The sequence below is a fragment of the Camelus dromedarius genome, chromosome 17, assembly GCF_036321535.1.
Source record: "Camelus dromedarius isolate mCamDro1 chromosome 17, mCamDro1.pat, whole genome shotgun sequence".
Lineage (NCBI taxonomy): Eukaryota > Metazoa > Chordata > Mammalia > Artiodactyla > Camelidae > Camelus > Camelus dromedarius.
Window position 1 is genome coordinate 40,138,732 of NC_087452.1, and position 18,205 is coordinate 40,156,936.

The 18,205-nt window shown below is 42.1% G+C and overlaps 1 protein-coding gene and 1 long non-coding RNA gene across 3 annotated transcripts in view; one reads left to right on the forward strand and one right to left on the reverse strand.

The window, feature by feature from the left end:
* Nucleotides 1-2,393: 2,393 nt before the first annotated feature.
* RPL14 (ribosomal protein L14) lies at nucleotides 2,394-8,319 on the reverse strand. Its single transcript, XM_010974788.3, has 7 exons — nucleotides 8,262-8,319; nucleotides 5,483-5,736; nucleotides 4,847-4,948; nucleotides 4,156-4,250; nucleotides 3,046-3,145; nucleotides 2,914-2,967; nucleotides 2,394-2,730 (listed from the first exon to the last, which is right to left on the reverse strand). The coding sequence occupies exons 1-7, from the start codon at nucleotides 8,299-8,301 to the stop codon at nucleotides 2,449-2,451; spliced, it is 927 nt and encodes a 308-aa protein (XP_010973090.1). The 5' UTR covers nucleotides 8,302-8,319; the 3' UTR covers nucleotides 2,394-2,448.
* LOC105084630 (uncharacterized) overlaps nucleotides 5,623-18,205 on the forward strand; it is a 128,448-nt gene continuing 115,865 nt past the window's right edge. Inside the window, exons 1-2 of one of the 2 annotated variants that reach the window (XR_010384917.1) lie at nucleotides 5,623-5,714; nucleotides 11,450-11,682. This is a non-coding gene — a long non-coding RNA (uncharacterized LOC105084630). Of the gene's footprint in view, nucleotides 5,785-11,449; nucleotides 11,683-18,205 lie in introns of both variants that reach the window. The other variant, XR_010384914.1, reaches the window with a different exon arrangement.

The following is an 18,205-nucleotide window of genomic DNA, read 5'->3' on the forward strand; positions in this document are numbered from 1 at the left end:
GTCGGGCCGGCTCTTCCGGGCAGGAGGGTCGCACACGAGTCTCTGGCGGCAGCGGGCTGGGCCCGGGCTCGCGACACGGCAAGGCCCCGAAGCCCGACGCCCGAGCTCCGGGACGGGAAGTCTTTCGGCCACGGTGGAGCCGGGCCCCGCGCAGCCCCGGCGCCAGCAGCCCCGCAGAACGCAGAACGTAACCAAGAAGGAAGCGCTCCCGGCGCCTCTCTAGGAAGCTGGGAGGCTGGCCCTTCTCCATGGTTCCCTCCGCCAGACCCCCACAGCGGCTCCGACACCAGCTCCTCTCTCTAGGGCTTCTCACCCCAAGTTGGATTCCACGGCTTACTTCCTGTGATGCCTTCAGTTCTGTAAGTTTCACTTACTAGCAGTAACTGGACCTAATGAACGTATAACCCCCGCCTCCGTCTTAATGGTTGATTGACTGGATTATGAAATAAAATCATGTAGTCTGGGGTCCGACTATTTAGGTTCAAATCCTGGCTCCACCACTATGCACTGTATTCTTGAGCGAATTACTACTCTTCTTTAGTTTCTCAGTTGAGAATGGTAACAGTTTCAAACTCAAATTCAATGGATTTACTGAGTCAATTCATGCAAAGCTCTTATATACAACTGGTTCTGAACTGCCACACAGATACAAGGTTTAATAATATGACATAAGAAATACATATTTGGTCTTCTGCCCAGTTCCTGACACAGTAAGGTTCTACAATCCTAGTCTCCAGAGTAGTAAAGATGTCTTCGTACATGCTGAGACAGGTGGCTGAGGCTCCCAGGTAGCTTCAGGATGGGGGTAGGGGGGTGGGGGGGTGGGGGGCTATGGGGGCCTGGTCACCAGAGAAACCAACCATGTGACTGGGACCACGAAGATAGAGATAATCACCAGTAGCCAATGACTTAATCAAAAATGCCTACATAAAAAAACCTCCGTAAAAACTATAAAGGGGGAGGGGAGTTCAGAGAGCTTCTAGGTAGAATGCATGGAGGTCCTGGGAGGGCAGCAAGCTAGAGGGCATGGGAGCTGTGTACCACCTTCCCTCACACCTTGACCCATGCATCTCTTCCATTTGGCTGTTCCTGAATTTTTTTTTTTTAACAAATCGGTAACAATGTGTCTTCTGAGTTCTGCAATAAGCCTTAGCTCTAAAAAATTACTAAATGAGAATCATGGGAACTCCAATTTATAGCTGCACAGCAAGAAGTACAGGTCTGGGACTTGGAATTAGCAACAACTGAAGTGAGTCAGACCCCTTAAAATGTGGGGTCTGATGCTCACCTGGGTAGTTAAGATATCAGAGCTGAACTGTAGGATACCCAATTCAGTGCCTGGAGAGTTGGATAACTGGTTGGTGTGGGAGAAGAAAAGCCCATACATTTGCCATCAGACATGCCGAGTGAAGAACAACTCATGAGCAGAATAAAAATACTTTCAGACAAGTAAGCACTCAAAGTTTATCATTCATGAATGCTACCTGGAAGAAATACTAGAGGATGCAGTCCATGAAACTCAAAAAATACTAATCCAAGAGGAAAAGGTAGGACAGAAGCAGTAGTGGTAAACCAAGAAACTAGTAAAAGACATCACTTATTTAGGTTAAATATCAAGACCTACTAAATGACATCACCACTACTATAGCTGGTTTGGACCCTTGTCAAGACAATACTGCCCAACTTGATACCACCTTAACTTCCCAGTCTTGTCCCCACATTTCAATCCAACAGCACATGATCAAAACCTCAGATATTGGCTTCCCACACCGCACTCTACCCAACAGTTCCAACAACTGGCTTCCTCTGGTTTCTCTGGCCATCCTCTACACTCCTGAGATTCTCACCACCCTCTCCCCTTACACAGTCTTTCGGGCCACAATGGAAGACCCCACTTTAGACAAGCCCCTCAGACAGTAATAGGCAACCTAAAATGGCCTGTATTTCCTCTATCACATAAGTTATTACACTGTATCACTTGCCTATTACCACACCATCAAAAAAATTTTGCCCCCACTGTTTCAGTGAGGCTCAGAAACCACCTTCTGATTAGAAATGGTAGGGAACCAGATACTTTAAGTAACCAATGTATCAACGCATGTTTTCCTACAGTGTATTTTCTTAAGAAAATTTACTAAACTCTTTTGAGCATCAAAAGCTGATGGAATTTCACTTATCGAAAATGTATTTGTACAAGAAAATTCACCGTGTTCTAATTATCATGATTTTCCATGTGAACATGAACTATTTATGACTTTGTGTGATGACTTGATACTATCTGAATCTGGACAGAGTGGGACTAAGAAACTGATTCTCCAAAAATGACATTAAGAACCCTACTATCAATCTGTCTCATAATCCTGGCCCCAGCAACAGACTTTAACCCATAGAGATTTGCCGGCATGTCAAAAAGAACCTTTATTACGTTTATAATAGCCTCTTATGGTCTCATGCTTTCTTGCCAGATGCTTTTGGAGCAGGTGCTTTCTGGGCTGGAGCTTTCTGACCCTTCTGAGCTTTTGGAGGAGGTGCTGCCTTCTGGCCTGCAGCTTTCTGAGCAGGAACCTTCTGGGCTGGAGCCTTCTTGCCTGCAGTGGTGACCTTTTTCGCTGGAACCTTTGCAGCAGCTGCAGCAGCTGCACCCTTTCCAGCAAGTGCTTTCTTGGGAGAAGCTTTCAGGAGAGCTGCCTTTTGAAGTTTTTTAACTTCAAGCTTGATTAGTCTGTTCCTCTGAAAAATTTCAAAATAAACGTGTATTACATATGCATATAAAACGCTTGCCCATCCTATATGTATAGAATATACAACCCTTACAATATCTGAGGCTCCTATGAAGTCAACTTTGGTCTACATAGCTTGGGCAAGCAGTTTAGCGTTAGAATACAACAATCCTGTAATAAATTAAAAACTTACCATTTTCCTTGCCTTCATGACTTTGTAACGATCAAAATCTGTCATCTTGGCCTTCTATTTAAAAAAAACAAAAAGTCATACCACCAATCCTCCAAAAACAGAAAAGGTCCAAATGCAAATGACAGTCTTTACCTTTTCTCTGGCTTCAATCTTCTTGGCCCACCTTGTGGCTGCCCACTTTGCATTGATATCTGCCTTCTCCCAGGCTTGTCGGACATACTTCTGGCGGGCACTAGAAAGAGCCAAGGCCACAGATTAAGAAATCAGTTTTGAGGTCACACACACCCAAGGATAGCTTTTTGTCCTCTGAAAAAGCACAATTTATATATACACCCTCAAGTTAAAAAAAAAAAAGGCAAAATGCCTTAAGAACCCTTCTGATTTTCTCTACTTCTAGCTCTACTCGTCTCTGTGAGCACATGCCGCCTGGCATCCCTGTTATCTTTTACTTGTTTGAATGCTGTTCATCCCTAAGCCAGGACGTTCTATAACCTCAAACACACAATTTTAATAAAAATATGCAAACCATTCTACTTTCTAGGTTTAAAAGTCATCTAGGATCAAAAATTTGTCCCAACACTATAAAATGCAATTATCATTTTGAAATTTCTTTCAAATTAGTATATGTCACAGGATATATTTCACTGCAATCAACTGTCACTGTGGCTGAGACAACTGTATAGCAAAACACCATAGTGTTTAACATCTATAACCTACATATACCAAGAAAGAACCACTACTGATTGCCTTAATTCCTTATAAGTAACTGAGAAAAGAACTTCATTAATGGCTGTCATAAGCAGATAATGTTTGTTAAATACTTAATAACTGGCATACACTAAAAGCTCAACTAATGATGATAGTATTGGAAGAAACAAATGTGAGTAACTTTGTTCTGAAACTAAAATTGACTAAAATATGTTTGGCAAACTAGAATCCCTTAGGGAGGTCTTCGTTGTGTAAATTGGGAAAGAAAAAGAAACAAGAGGAAAACAATGGGAAATCTGGAAAAATGGGAAGCCAGAGAACTAGCAGATCACAGGATATTTTAAAAGTAAATTAACGCCTGTCTGCTTCTAAACTGTAAATCCCTCTTCTAAACTGCTCTCACTCTTTCACATTGCTTACTATATTCTCAGGAGAAAAACAAAATACCAAAAACATTTTTAAAATTAAACTGAGCAAACTTTATTGCTAGTATTAACAAAACTAGGGGAAGGGTGATGATTGGTGGTTAGTTACCTGTGTGGGAATTTGAGGACGAAATCAGTGAGCTGCATACATTTGAAAGGCATAGCCTGTCTCCTTACTTGAGTGCAAGGTCCATCCACCAAAGCCTAGAATACATAAGATCAAGGATCTCAATGCAAAAATGTAACAGCATTCAAAAAGCAGATATTCTATATAATATTAGTCCTTTCAGAATCATCAAATCCCTACTACTTAAATGCTTTTTTAAAAGGTTAAACTATTAGTAACAGCACAGCACATAACCCAACTACACACAACTTCAAGTCTTTAATCCTTTCATTTCCAACAAACACCTTTATTATCATTCACAGCCTTGGTTAATTGTGGTTCTTAAATACGGACAACAGCAAACAAGGGCTTTCTACCTGCCTGGCTTTGTTCTAAACTCGTTTTACATATAAAAATTGATTTAAACTTCACCAGTGTTTTAGCCCATAATTAGTTAAAAACTTCGGGTAGTTTAAGGGGCATAAATAATACTCAAATCCAGTAGTCCAGGCCAATTTAAGCCTGTTCTCCTAACCACTAACTACACAGGCTGTTTCCTCACTGGTAAAATAAGGTTACCTACCACCCTTAGTACCCCTACTTTGGAGGGCTGTTGGGACAATTACCATTATCATCTACACTGTATACCATCCACTGCCATGTAAACTTGTGACACTTTTCCTTACTTACTTACCCTGTTCTGGTCAATAACATCTACAATAGCGACCAGCTTCCCGGCATGAGGCCCAAAGGAGACGTAGGCCACCCGGCCAACCTCCACGAAGCGCCTGAACACCTAAAATTGAGGCGTAGAGGTGGAAAAAGCACCGAAACTGATTAAAAATACTCGTTAGTTTGCAAAGCTTTGCAACCTAAAGGCAAGCTAAGAATGGCGAAAACGAATGTTGAGGGGAACACGCCCAAGCTCCATGAAACGACCTGGATGGACGAAGTCCGCAGAGGCGACGGCGGCGGCAAAAGCCAGGTTCCCGCTGGCCTCCAGGCCTAAAGGGCCAGAACGGTCCGACCGCCAGCCCCAGCCCAGCTCGGCCCCGGCGGCCTGGCCAGGCAACTGGCCGTTCCCGCGGTCCGGCTCTGGCGGCGGGGGCGCGCACGCGGGCCCAAGGAGCGCCGGGCCTGACGGGCCATCCACGCGCCCCTGGGCCGCGCGTCTGGAAAGCCCCCCAACTCCAAGCCCTGCACACCCCGGGACCCTCACCGCGCGCTACCTAGGACCTGCTAGGCGCCGTTCCGTGCCTCCGCTCCCCGGCTCAAGCAGAGGTGGAGCGGCATGGTCCGCAGACCCGGAGCCCGTGGCAGCGATACTCACCATGTTGGCGGCGTTCGGCGAGAAGGAAGAAGGCCTACCCGACCGTGCGCATGTGTAGAAGGCCGCCCCGCCCCTGCGCTGAACAGGACGCCCACGTGGGCACTGATTGGTCGGGACGTACGCACGTACGCGCACGGTTGCGCACGGGAAAACATGGCGGAGCTCGCCAGAGCCGCGCTGCGTTTTCAGGAATGCGAGCAGAGGGAGTGGCTTCGTTGATACCGCGGACGAGGTACGGGAAGAGTCTCCTAGGACTTCAGAGTGAAGAAGAGCACAGAAGCTACGCTTTCCGTCTTGACTGTGTCCGTATCCCTTTCAACTTCGTCTTTTAACGTTTTTCCATCTTTCCTTCCACTGCTCAGTCGGTACTCCCGATTTTTGTCTAAATGTTACTAATAGCTTAATATTAGAATTTTTCTTTAAGTGACCCCAGTAATTACATTAACCTTTCATCTTAAAATAATTCAGACTTACAGAAAAGTTGCAAAACTAGTGCAAATAATTCCCATAAACTCTTCTCTTATTAGATTCCCCAAATGTTAACATTTTACCGTTGCTTTATCATTTTATATTTTTTTCCCTGAACCATTTGAGGAAATCACAGACATGATGTTCCTTTATCTGTACACACTTAAATGTGCTACTTCCTAAAAACAAGGACATTATCTTATATAATCAGTACAATGATGGAAATTAGAAAGTTAATAACATAGTCTAATTTGCACTCCTTATTCGAATGTTATCAATTGTCCCATTCATGTCATTTCCAGAACATGAAAAAATATATTCCTGGCCTATTATCTCAAACTTGTATTTAGTTATTATGTCTAGTCATTTAAAATCTGTAATAGTCATAAGCCTTTCCTTATCTTTCATAGTACTGACATTTAAAAATACAGGTTAGTTGTTTTGCAGAAGGTCTCTAAATACAGATTTGTTGTAGTTTTCCTTATGATTAGATTCAGATTAGGCATTTTTGGTACAAATGCTGTGTCCTGGGTGCATCACATCAGAACACACAAAGGATATTTCGTTGTCCCAATATGGCAGTGTTAACTTTCATCACTTGATTAAGGTGGTGATCATTGAGCTGACAATTCCCAAATGTATTGCAGTCCTTTTTTCTAAGCTCTATGGCAGTGTCTCTTCCCAGGACTATTCTAAGTGACCTGCCTTCTCCATAGCTCCCTTTAATCTATTCTCTGCTCATGGGTCAGAGGGATCTTTAAACAAAAAAAATCAGATCACGTCACTTAGTTTGTAAAATAATTCAGTGATATTCTACAGTATTTAGAATAAAATCTAAACTCCTTACTCTGGCCTACAAGGCCCTGCATCATGTGTTCCTATATCCAAACACACCTTATACCATCCCTCCTTCCCCTTCATTGTGCTTCAGCCACACTGGTCTTGACCAGTCCAAGCTCTCTTTTGCGCTATAACTTTTGCACATGGTGTTTCCCCTGCCAGAAGTGCTCTTCCCTCTTCATACTCTTTTTTTTGTTTTTCCTCTCCCTCTTGATACTCTTGTGGGTTTTTTTTTTTGTTTTTTTTTGTATAGCAAGGGCCAACTTATCTCTTGTATTTTTTTCTAGATATTTCTTCTGAGAGATTTAATCTGACAACTACATTAAAAAAATTGCAAATGTCTGACTTCCCCCTTTTCTAGCTCAACTTCTTTTCCTTAGAGCTATTATCAGAATTGCAATTGTTTGACTGATTTTTCTGTCCACTTACGTTGTACTCTTGCACCACTGGGAATAAGTTCCATGAAAGCAGGACCTTGATTATCTTTTCTTTGTACAGTACCTGATAAGGGAGGGGCTCAATAAATGGGTAGTCAATGCATTACTCTTTAGGATTTAGTATCCTGCTTTATAATTTATAAAGGAGAAGGCATGAATAAGAATATTCGTAACAGCACTTTTTGGTAACAGCCCCAAACTAGAAACTACCCAAAGGCCATAAACAAGAGAATGGATAAACTGTGGAAGTACGTAGTGACAGAGTTAACAGCAACTACATGGAACAACATGGATGAATTTACACCCAATACTGGACAAGAAAGCCAGGGTATATGCTCTGATTTCATTTATAGAAATTTCAAAACAGGCAAACTAATCTTTAGTGTTAGAGGTGGTCATGTTTACACCTGGTGGATGGGAAGGAGGGGCTTCTGAGCTGCTGGTGATGTTTCTTTAGCTGGTTGATTACACAAATGTTTTCAGCGTGTGAACAGTCAAATCTCTACCTTGATGATTTATGCATTTCTTTTCTCCAAATGTGTTTCCTGGCTCCACAACCAGAGAATTTGATTTGCAGGGCTTCGAGAAACAAGAATCTGCATTTAAAAACAAGCTCCCCAAGTGGTTCACTAAACACACTTTGGTATTCTCCAGTTACAGAATTATTTTTCTAAAGTTCACTAATTATGTCACAATTTTTTCAAGTCCCCCAAATATTCATTTTTATCACCTAATCTACAGGATAAAGTCCAAACTTCCTAGCAAGTCAAGGCTCTCCATAATCTCATCCCAACCCCTTCCTAGCTTTTTCTCTCTGGTCATTCTGCGTCCCCTAATCCCTCTACAGCTGTAAATTTCGCAGCTTTACATGCAGTTGGCTCCGTCTTCCTAGAATGTGTTCCCCATTCTCCCTGAAAAATGACAGCGCGTCCTTTAAGAAGCATCTCAAAACCTCGTCCCAAGCAGGCAGTTTTCGGATTATTCGATGCTCTATTATAATGGCAAGATAACTCTCCCAAGTAAGCCTTGGCTACCTCGAGATGTCGCAAGCGGCCAAGAATCGAGCAGGACCATGTTTGGCAGCTACAGGCTTCAAATACAAGGCAACTAGACGGAACACACACCCAGCTCCCGTTGGCCGGCTACGCCCCTTCCGGGACACCCAACCGTTGGTCCAATCACCAGAAGGAAGGGCCGTTCGGGGACAACGCCAGCATCCAAGATGGCGCCCTGGCCCCGCCCAGAAGTTTGCTCTGCCTCTTGTTGCGGAGCCACGCCCCTGCCGTACGCCGTCCCTCCTGGTCCAATCACCGAGAGGATTGTGTCTGCGCCAAAAGTGGCGGCCTCTAGGCTCTTTTGGGCTCAGGCTCTTCGGCCCTTCGCGTGAGCTGACACGGAGACTGTGACCTCCTGAAGCGGCGTACCCCAGCGCTTCTTTGTGGCAAAAAGTGGGAGTGAATAGCAAATTGGAGCTTCAGGTTTCAGTCTTGAGACTGAGCAGAGGGGTCGTGCTGATCGAGGGCCGCCCAGGGATGCGGGCGAGGCCAGCATCTCTTCCCCTTTCTCGCAGTTTCTAGAATCCCTGTGGGTGTCAGCAGGCCCCCAGCTGTCCACCTGTACCAGCTAGACCTCAGTGTACTCTAGAAGATGTGCCTCGGCTTTCTTTTTCTCAGTCACGAGGGATGGAGATGTTGGTTTAGCCGACAAAATGTTTGGGGCCCACCAGAGAGAAATCTAAGCCTGTTCAAGAAGTGAAGCAAGAGCTACCCAGAATCCCGACCTGCTTTCATGTTCCTGTAACCTTTCTGAGATGTGACTCAATCCCAGTTATGATGGAACTGGCATGGCAGTCATATGTATGCCTACCTGGCATGATATATGTAAGAATGAAGAATGAGTGTTGCATCTGTTCACTGAAGAAAAAAAAATAGTACCACCTAAAAGTCTATAATTATGTTTTTGGTGGATTTGCTGAGAACTTAAGCCTAGAAGATAATCTTTCAGATCGCTCTGAGGGACTACTCTGAAGAGGTAAGGGAGGAGCCAGGATATATAGGAATTTTGCAACAAAAACCAGGTAGGAGGAACATCAAAAGATTACTGTAAATTTAAGAAACCCAGGCACCTCAAGTCAATGAGTTTAGTACTTTTCTGTGTGTGGGAAGATGCAAGAGTCTGGGCTCTTTGAAATCATTCCTTTGATGTGTACCTTATCTATCTAGGGCCAGTGTCTTGTTCTTTTCTGCATTCTGAATCCCTTCAGGGTGCTCAGTTGGAGGTGGCTGCTGTGGCCGCTGGCTTGATGGCCACAAGCTTTGTTTACTGATATGGCAGGTGACATTTTTCATCCGTATATCGGCTTAAAAAATTTTTTTTTTAACTTTTAAAATACTTTCTTTTCTCTTTCTCTCTCTCTCTTTTTTTTTTGTTGGGGTGGGTAATTAGGTTTATTTATTTCTTTGCTTTTTGATGGAGGTCCTGGGGATTGAACCCAGGACTTCGTGCATGCTAATAAGCACTGAGCTATGCCCTCCCCCCTTGTTTTCAAAATTTTAATCTTAAGAGCCTGTTGCTGAGCAAGACTGTCTAGATGCAACCACCAGGAATAAACCTTTAGTACAACAGTCAGATCTCTTGATAAATTACAATGAGGAAAACTGCACACGAGAGACATCATGGGATATTTAACCAAAAGAAAGAGAAAATAAGAGTTATAGGACTGTGGGGAGATGTGAGGTTAAGATGAAATTTAAATGAAACACTGTTTTGATAGACTCAAAGCAAAGCAGAAGTTTCTAAAGTGGTAAAACATCAGCCCTAGACAACGAAATGGACCCATGTTTCTTTCAGAACGTCCAGAAACCCCTTTCCTGAAGCTTTGCACCTGGGTTCCAAATTGAAACTTTCATCCTTCCTGTTAAAATGTAAAGCACTAAAGTTTCGAAGAATTTTTGATTTTAAGGAAAAACTTTCTCCGAGTAAAAAGAAGAGGGTTATTACGACTCTTCATAGATGTAGCATTCAGGGGCAGAAATATTGTTTCCTATTAACTTTAGAGCTGTCTTCTTTTGTATCTGTTTTTCCTGGCCAGTGAATAACCATGCAGGTTTTACTTTCTCAGTCAGACCTAGTTTTTACTTATGTTGGGCTGCACCTCGAAGGCCTACAAGGCCTGTACTCACCCAGCTTCAGGACAGAAGACAGAGCCCAGAATCAGTTACAGAGACATCTACAGTTTAATGGGTGGGGGACTTACATGTCTGATGCAAAGTCCTGGAGCAACACCACACCATGTGTGGCAGAGGGCGGGCAGGACCTGGTGACAGTCTTTGCTCCCCGGGGCAAGGGAAGGTTAGCAATTATAGAGGGAATTGACAGCAAGTTGGCTCATTTGTTACTGGGGAATCCAGCTGAGCAGCACAACCCCTCTGCCTCTTTGATAAGATAAGATAAGAATAATCACTTAACAGGGGCCTGAGGAAAGTATATAGGAAGGTCAGTCATGTAAATAGGGTATAGATGAAACAGACATTTGTTGAGCAAGCGATATACAGAGAGCAAGAGAACAGCCACCTTGAGTGGCCTGGCCATACAACTTTACAGAAATGTTGATAGTGTAGCAGGAAGGTACTCTGAGGGTTTCCTCAACTGGGAAGTTTTAGGCCTTTTCTATTGCAAAGCAGCAGGTAAACTCAACAACCACAGGCGATGCCATATCCTTGGATGAGTAAGATGTCCATCATGAGGGAAACATTGGCCTATTAAATCACAGGACCCTGAGTGAGATCAAATGAAGGTGACTTAACAACCCCATGGTTGCTCTCTTCCAATTTCCAGTTCCCAAAGAGGCTGATAGACTCTGGAATGGGTCAGGACCCTGGGGATGCAGTGCCCAGCCTTTTCAGCTTTTTTTTTTTTTAAGTAGGGTATTTTGTAGTCTGTCTTTTGTGTTTAACAACCAAGGAGGTAGTGTTGGTTTCTGTGCCAACACAGATTGGTCTAGTGTCAAGAAAATACTTGGGAAATATATCAGATCTAAGGAACACAGTAAGGCCACAGCAAAGACGGGCTTTTGTTGCCTTTCAGTACTAGAAGCTGTTGACAGAAAGATGTTGTCATGCTCTAAAATAGATCATTAAACTTCTCATTTTCTGTGGCAGACAGAATATTCCATTGCATAGAAGGCTCAAGATTATATATGCATTTTTACATTATATTACAGAACTGGATGCAGTGTTGAAAGAACATTAGCTACTTACCACCTGGTGCTCTGGAAATAGCTGAACAATTACAACATGAACTGATAAGCTGATAGGCCTGCAGCTATCCAGAACAAGCTCCTGGAACAAGTAAAAGCAGCCAGATTCTTTAGCGTGATCATAGATGGGAGGACTGGTATCTCTTCCAAAGAAAATCTCTCCTTCTTTGTGTGCTGTGTTCACCAGAGTGAAGAAGGTAAGATGGAGCTTTGTTAAGATATGATTGATTTTGTAGGAGCTGTTGACATGCCTGAGAATCTCCTGATAGAAGTCTTCTTGCAGAGAATAGCAGTCTGGGGTTTACCAAAGAATTACTATAGCGTTTCAATGGTCAGAGCCATGAATGGCCAGCTGGAAAGATTGGGGACACCCTTTTGAGGCCTTGTTCTTGGCCTCTAAGATGCAGGAGCGGGACTCAGCTGTTATTTGGTTCTGTGCAGTGGAGCCAAACTTCTTGACACTGTGGACAAAGTCACGGTGCCACTAAAGACATTCTCAGTGCACTTCTCGGCTCAGCTAGGTTTGCTGCGTACATTCTTAAATGAGTGGGGTGAACACTAGGAGGAGGAAGAGAAATGGGATGTTGTGATATTTATAAGGAAAACATATATTTGGTCATTCAGATGACCAGATGACCAAATATATATTTCTCACTGTAGACAAAAAATGTTGCTGCCATTGTAGTAAACAATGAATTATGTCCACCATCAACCACTATCAACCACTGCAGGCCCCTACCCCACCCCCACACCCCCACAGTGTGCCCAGAGGGGAATTCAGAATGGAGAAAAACAGGAAAATGGCCCTACACAGTTAAGATGCATATTAAAGAGATAATTTCAATGAGCCCAGACTCTTGCTATTTCTTCCCATACATAGAAAAGCACTAAAATCATTAATTTGAGAGGTCTGTGTTTTGTGATTAGCAGTAATCTTTTGATCTTTGACTGCATTGTTCTTTTCCAACAAAATTCCTGTATGTCCTGGCTCCTCCCTTGTCTCTTTGGAATAGTTTCTCAGCGCTGAGAGGCTGTCTTCCTGGGCTATAATCCTCAGTAAACTGACCAATAAAACATAATTCTTAACTTTAGGTTGTGCATTATTTTTCAGTCAGCATCGCAGATATTTCCTCTTTGTCCATGGTTCCGACTCACAGCTCTCAAATCCTTGGAATTTCCTAAATGTTGAGCATGATAAAGGTGTCTCTTGTTATGTTAAAGAGCTGACTTTCAGAAGTAGGATGGTTACTGGGAGAACGAACTCTTTTTTTGTATATATATATTTTTTATTGTAGTATAGTCAGTTTACAATGTTGTGTCAATTTCTGGTGTGCAGCATAATGCTTCAGTTGTACATGAATGTACATATATTCATTTTTATATTCTTTTTCACCATAAGTTACTACAAAATATTGAATATAGTTCCCTGTGCTATACAGTTTGAGCTTGTTTATATATTTTATATATATATTAGTTAATATCTGCAAATCTCAAACTCCCAATTTACCCCTTCCCACCCTCTTGCTCCACCCCCACCCCTAGTAACCATAAGTTTGCTTTCTGTGTCTGTGAGTCTGTTTTTGTTTTGTAAATAAGTTTGTCTTTTTTTTTTTTTTAAGATTCCACATATAAATAATATCATATGGTATTTTCTTTCTCTTTATGGTTTATTTCACTTAGAATGGCAATCTCTAGGTCCATCCATGTTGCTGCAAATGACATTATTTTATTCCTTTTTATGGCTGAGTAGTATTCCATTGTATAAATATACCACAGCTTCTTTTTCCAGTCATCTATCAATGGACATTTAGGTTGTTTCCATGTCTTGGCTATTGTAAATTGTGCTGCTATTAACATTGGGGTGCATGTATCTTTTTGAAGAGAACCAACTCTTTGATTGGAGGGTTGGAACTTTCATTCCCACCCCCTGACTTCCAGGAAGTGAGGAGAGGGGCCGAGATTGACTCAAATGCCACTGACCAGTGACTTAGTCGGTCATAACTATGTATGACAGCTTTTGGGCTCCTTTTTGGAGAGCTTCCCCTTAGATAGCCAGAAGCCTCTTGGTGTCTGAATCTTTTTAAGGCCAAGTGTACAGTTATCCTCAAAGTTTCACAAAATAGGTGTTTCCTATTTTTAAAACACAAATGTGTTTTAAAAAAGCTTTCCAGTGTAAATGGAGTTTACAGGGTTAGGGTTAGGATTAACCCTCTGCTGCATTCACCTCTCAGTTAATGGCAAACCCACATTTCCTCCTCAGGCAAAAATTTTAGAATCCTAGTCTCCCCTCTCTCTCACCATCAGCAAATGTCATGGATTCTATTTTCAAACATATGCAGGATCTGACCATTGCTCAGAGCCTCCAGTGCTACCATCCTGGTCCAAACCACCAGCATCTTTCGTCTGGATGATTCTAATAGCCTGCCATTTGGTTTCCTCTTTTCTGGCCTTGCCCCTGTCACTTTATTTTTGTCATTGTAGCTAGAGAGTAATCCTTTTGAACCAGAAACCAGATGTCCTTCCTTTGTTCAAAATCACCTAATGGCTTTCTCTTGCACAGCCTACCTGCTGTTAACTGACCTCATTCCCAGCATCTTCTAGTTGTTCACTCTGCTCCAGTCACACTGGCCTCCTCCCTGAACCTTGAACATGCTTCTGCCGAATATTCAATGACTGACTCCTTCACTTTCTTTAATTCTCTGTTCAAATGTCACCTTATCAGAAAAGACTTTCCTGGACTTCCGTTGTATGAAGTAGCAACCCCCATCCCCTGCTTCTGGCACTCTCTATCCCCAGTTGTTTTTCTCTGGATTAGTTGCAACCCCCTGTACAATATGTGTTTAGTTTCTTGGTGCCTGTCTCCTCCACTAATGCCAGTTCTACAAGGCAAGGACTTTTGTCTATTTTATTCATTGTTGTAGACATAGCACCTAGAACAGGATCTGGCTCAGAGGACACTCACAATATTGGCGAATGAATGAATGAATTGGGTGACTATACTAAAAGAAACTGAGGCACAGAGAGACTAAGGAGTTTAGGCCAAGGTCACTTGGCAACCAGTAGCAGAGCTGGGATGCAAACCATGTTTGTGTGGTGTCAGAGCCTTAGTTATAAATCATTTTGTTTGATATTTGGGAAGAATTTTTAGTGAAATGTGGAAGTGCTAATGGTATAATGCTATGAAGGAAGTAAGATGTAAAACTAACTCCTGCATGTTCTTAACTATGTGAAAATGTGTAGAGAAAACAACCAGAAAGAAAATTAGACACAAAGCAGTGAGTTTCTGAGAGTTTTAAAAGTATATTTAAAAACCCTTTTATTGAGGAAAATTGTGAAACACGCAAAGTAGACCGAATACTATAATGAACCTCCATATGCCCATCACCACAGCCTCAAGGACCATCAAGCCATGGTCCAGTCCTGTCCCACCTGCATTCTCCCTTCCATGTTATTTTTGAGTCAGTTCACAAATGTTATGGTCTAATTTTATGTGTCACCTTGGCAAGGCTACTGTCCTCCATTATTCATTACTAATGTGATTAAACCACAATCAGTTGTTTTTAGGTAAGGGAAATCATTCTAGGTAATCTAGGTAAGCCTGCCCTGTGGGTTTCAGGCTCGCTTTGCCAGCCCCCACAGTCCCATAAGCCAATTCCTTACAAAAACAGTTTCTTAACGTGTATCTCCTACTATTTCTCAGGTTAAATATTGATGGCTGTGCTAGACGTATCATTTCACCTGAAATAGTTTAGCAAGTTTCTAAATGGTAAGGATTCTTGGGGAAAAAAAACAATCCCCAATACCATTATCTCACCTAAACAAAAAGTAACAGAAAATCCTTGATATTATCAAATGTTTAAATTTCCAATTGTCTCATTATATTATAATATTAAAAATATTTTTGAGCTAATGATTTTTTCAGCATCTTTAATTAGGGAGGAAAAAAACAGTGCACAACTGCAAGGATTTTCTCGATGGCTCCAGCAGAAGGCCTTCTTGTCTCATGTGTTTCAGGAGGAAAGTAACCTGTCATTTCCCTTCCAACCTCAGTCTCTCAGCCCAGTGCTTGCTTTGCACACGGTAGACTTGTGGTAAATGTATGACTAGTGAATAAATGATAAGTAAATGGGTGAAGGAAACACTTTTTTATACTTTTATCCATTGGCTATATACTGTTCCATGAGTAAGTTATGCTAAATTTATGCTAAATTTTACCTTTTCTTATCTATCCTGAGAGGTAGATATTATCCTCATTTTATACATGAAGAAATCAAGGGTCAGAGAGATTGAAAGACTTTATGAAGATCATAGAGGGAGCAAGTAGCATATCCTTGAGTTACTTCAGACTTGTAATTTATTTTTTAAATGTCATATTGGACATAAAGAAAGTGTAAAAATGGTTGATAAAAGGCAACCCCTGTAACTACTACCCAGTTAGAGAAAGGCACTCTCACCCTAGGAAAGCTCATGTAGATGAACACTCCCAGAATGTCCACCACCAGCTTCTGTGTCCCCTGGGTGAGCTACAGCCATCCCCTACATCCACAGGAGACCTTCCAAAACCAACAGGCAGGTCTGGCCCAGGTTCCTATGAAATCACTGCCTCTGCCCTTGGACCCAGCACACGTGAGATTCTGTGTATGCTTCCCAAGAGGGTGAAGTCTGTTTCCCCCAGTCCTGTGGGCTCCTGGAGTTAAGCCCCACTGGCCTTCAAAACCAGATGTCCTGGGGTCTCCTCCTCCCAATGCCGGAACCCGGGCTGTAGAGCTCTCACTCCTGTGGGGGGGCCTCTGCGACTTAATTATTCCTCAGCCTGTGGGTTGCCCACTCGGGGGGTATGGGGCCCCATTATATTGATTATATCCCGAGCGCGCCTCTCCTACTGTCCCGCTGTGGTTCCCTCTTTATATTTCCAGTTGAAGAAGATCTTTTTTTAGGTTCTAGTCTTTTGTTTTCAATGGTGGTTTAGCAGTCAGTTGTGGTTTTGTTTTAGGTCACAAGGAGAGACGAGCTCTTGGTCCTACTTCTCCACCATCTTGATGGGAAATGCCCAAAAGTCACTCACCCTGGAAGTCCCCTTCTCACGGACTGAATGTCTGTGTGTCCCCAGTCTTCATATGTTAAAGCCCTAACCTCCAATGTGGTGGTGTTAGGGTCTGGGGCCTTTGGGAGGTAATTAGGGTTAGGTGAGGTCATAAGAGGGCTAGTGCCTTTATAAAAAGACACACCAGAGAGCTCGCAGACGAAAGGCCATGTGAGAAATCAGCTAGCCGGCAGCTGTCCAAAAACCTGAGAGCTCTCACCAGGATCTGAAATGACTCTCACCTTGATCTCAGACTTTCTAGCTTCCAGAACTGTGAGAAAATGAATTCTGTTGTTTAAGCTGTCTGGTCTATGGTATTTTGTTACAGCAGCCCTAGCAGACTAAACGTCTTTTTATCTCTTTCCAAACACAGCCTTTATCTTCCCAAATTTGAGAGTAATAATTTCCTTGCTTGTGTTAGAGTTTAACTTCTGTGTTTAGTTTTGCCTGTTTTTGGACTTTTTTTTTCAGTTATTCACTCAAAAGGTTATTAAACAAAGATGTAATTAAAATTGATTCTGGACTTAATTGACTAGTAAGGCAAAGCATCTGTGGGAACCTCAGTATATCAGTATTTGAGGTAGAAAATAATACTTGATTAACTCTACAATCCAAACAAATGTGAGGTTTTCTATTAATGTTGGTTTTTTGCAAAGCATATACTGACTGGTAATTTTTCTGAAGTTCTAGAAGAATAACATTTGTTTTCTTAAGACCAACATTCCTTTGTCATTAGGGACCTCCAGGTCTGAGTGAGGGCTGTACATAGACCTGTGGAATAAGTGAGGATCACACATGAGCAAGTTAAGGAGGTGTGGGATAGAAAGGACGTTGGACTTGGGAGTAAGGAAATTGGGTCCAGGTCCCAGACCTACTAGCCAGCTGTTTTTGTTTGTTTGTGCGTTTCAACAGTCTTTTTTTCTTCATTTTTTAGATTAAAGTGTAGTTGATATACAATATTATATGAGTTACAGGTATACAATATAGTGGTTCATAATGTTTAAATGTTATATTCTATTTATAGTTATTATAAAATATTGGCTATATTCTGTGTTGTACAATATATTCTTGTAGCCTATTTTATACCTAATAGTTTGTACCCCTTAATCCTTCACACCTATCTTGCCCCTAACCCCCACTGGTAACCACTAGTTTGTTCTCTGTATCTGTGAGTCTGCTTATTTTTGTTATATTTACTAGTTTGTTATATTTTTTAGATTCCCCATATAAGTGGTATCACACAGTATTTGTCTTTGTCTGACTTATTTCACTTAGCATAATGCCCTCCAAGTCATCCATGTTGTTGCATATGGCAAAATTTCATTATTTTTTATGGCTGAGTAGTATTCCATTATATATATGAATATATGTATCTTCTTTATCCTTTCGTCTGTTGATGGACATTTTGATTGCTTCTGTATCTTGGCAATCGTACATAATGTGGCTGTAACCATTGGGGTACATGTATCTTTTTGAATTAGTGTTTTTGTCAGACACATACCCAGGAGTCGGGTTGCTGGGTCATACAGTAGTTCTAGTTTTAGTTTTTCTGAGAAACCTCCATTACTGTTTTCCACAGTGGCTGCACCAATTTACATTCCCACCAACAGTGTTTGAGGGTTCCCTTTTCTCCACAT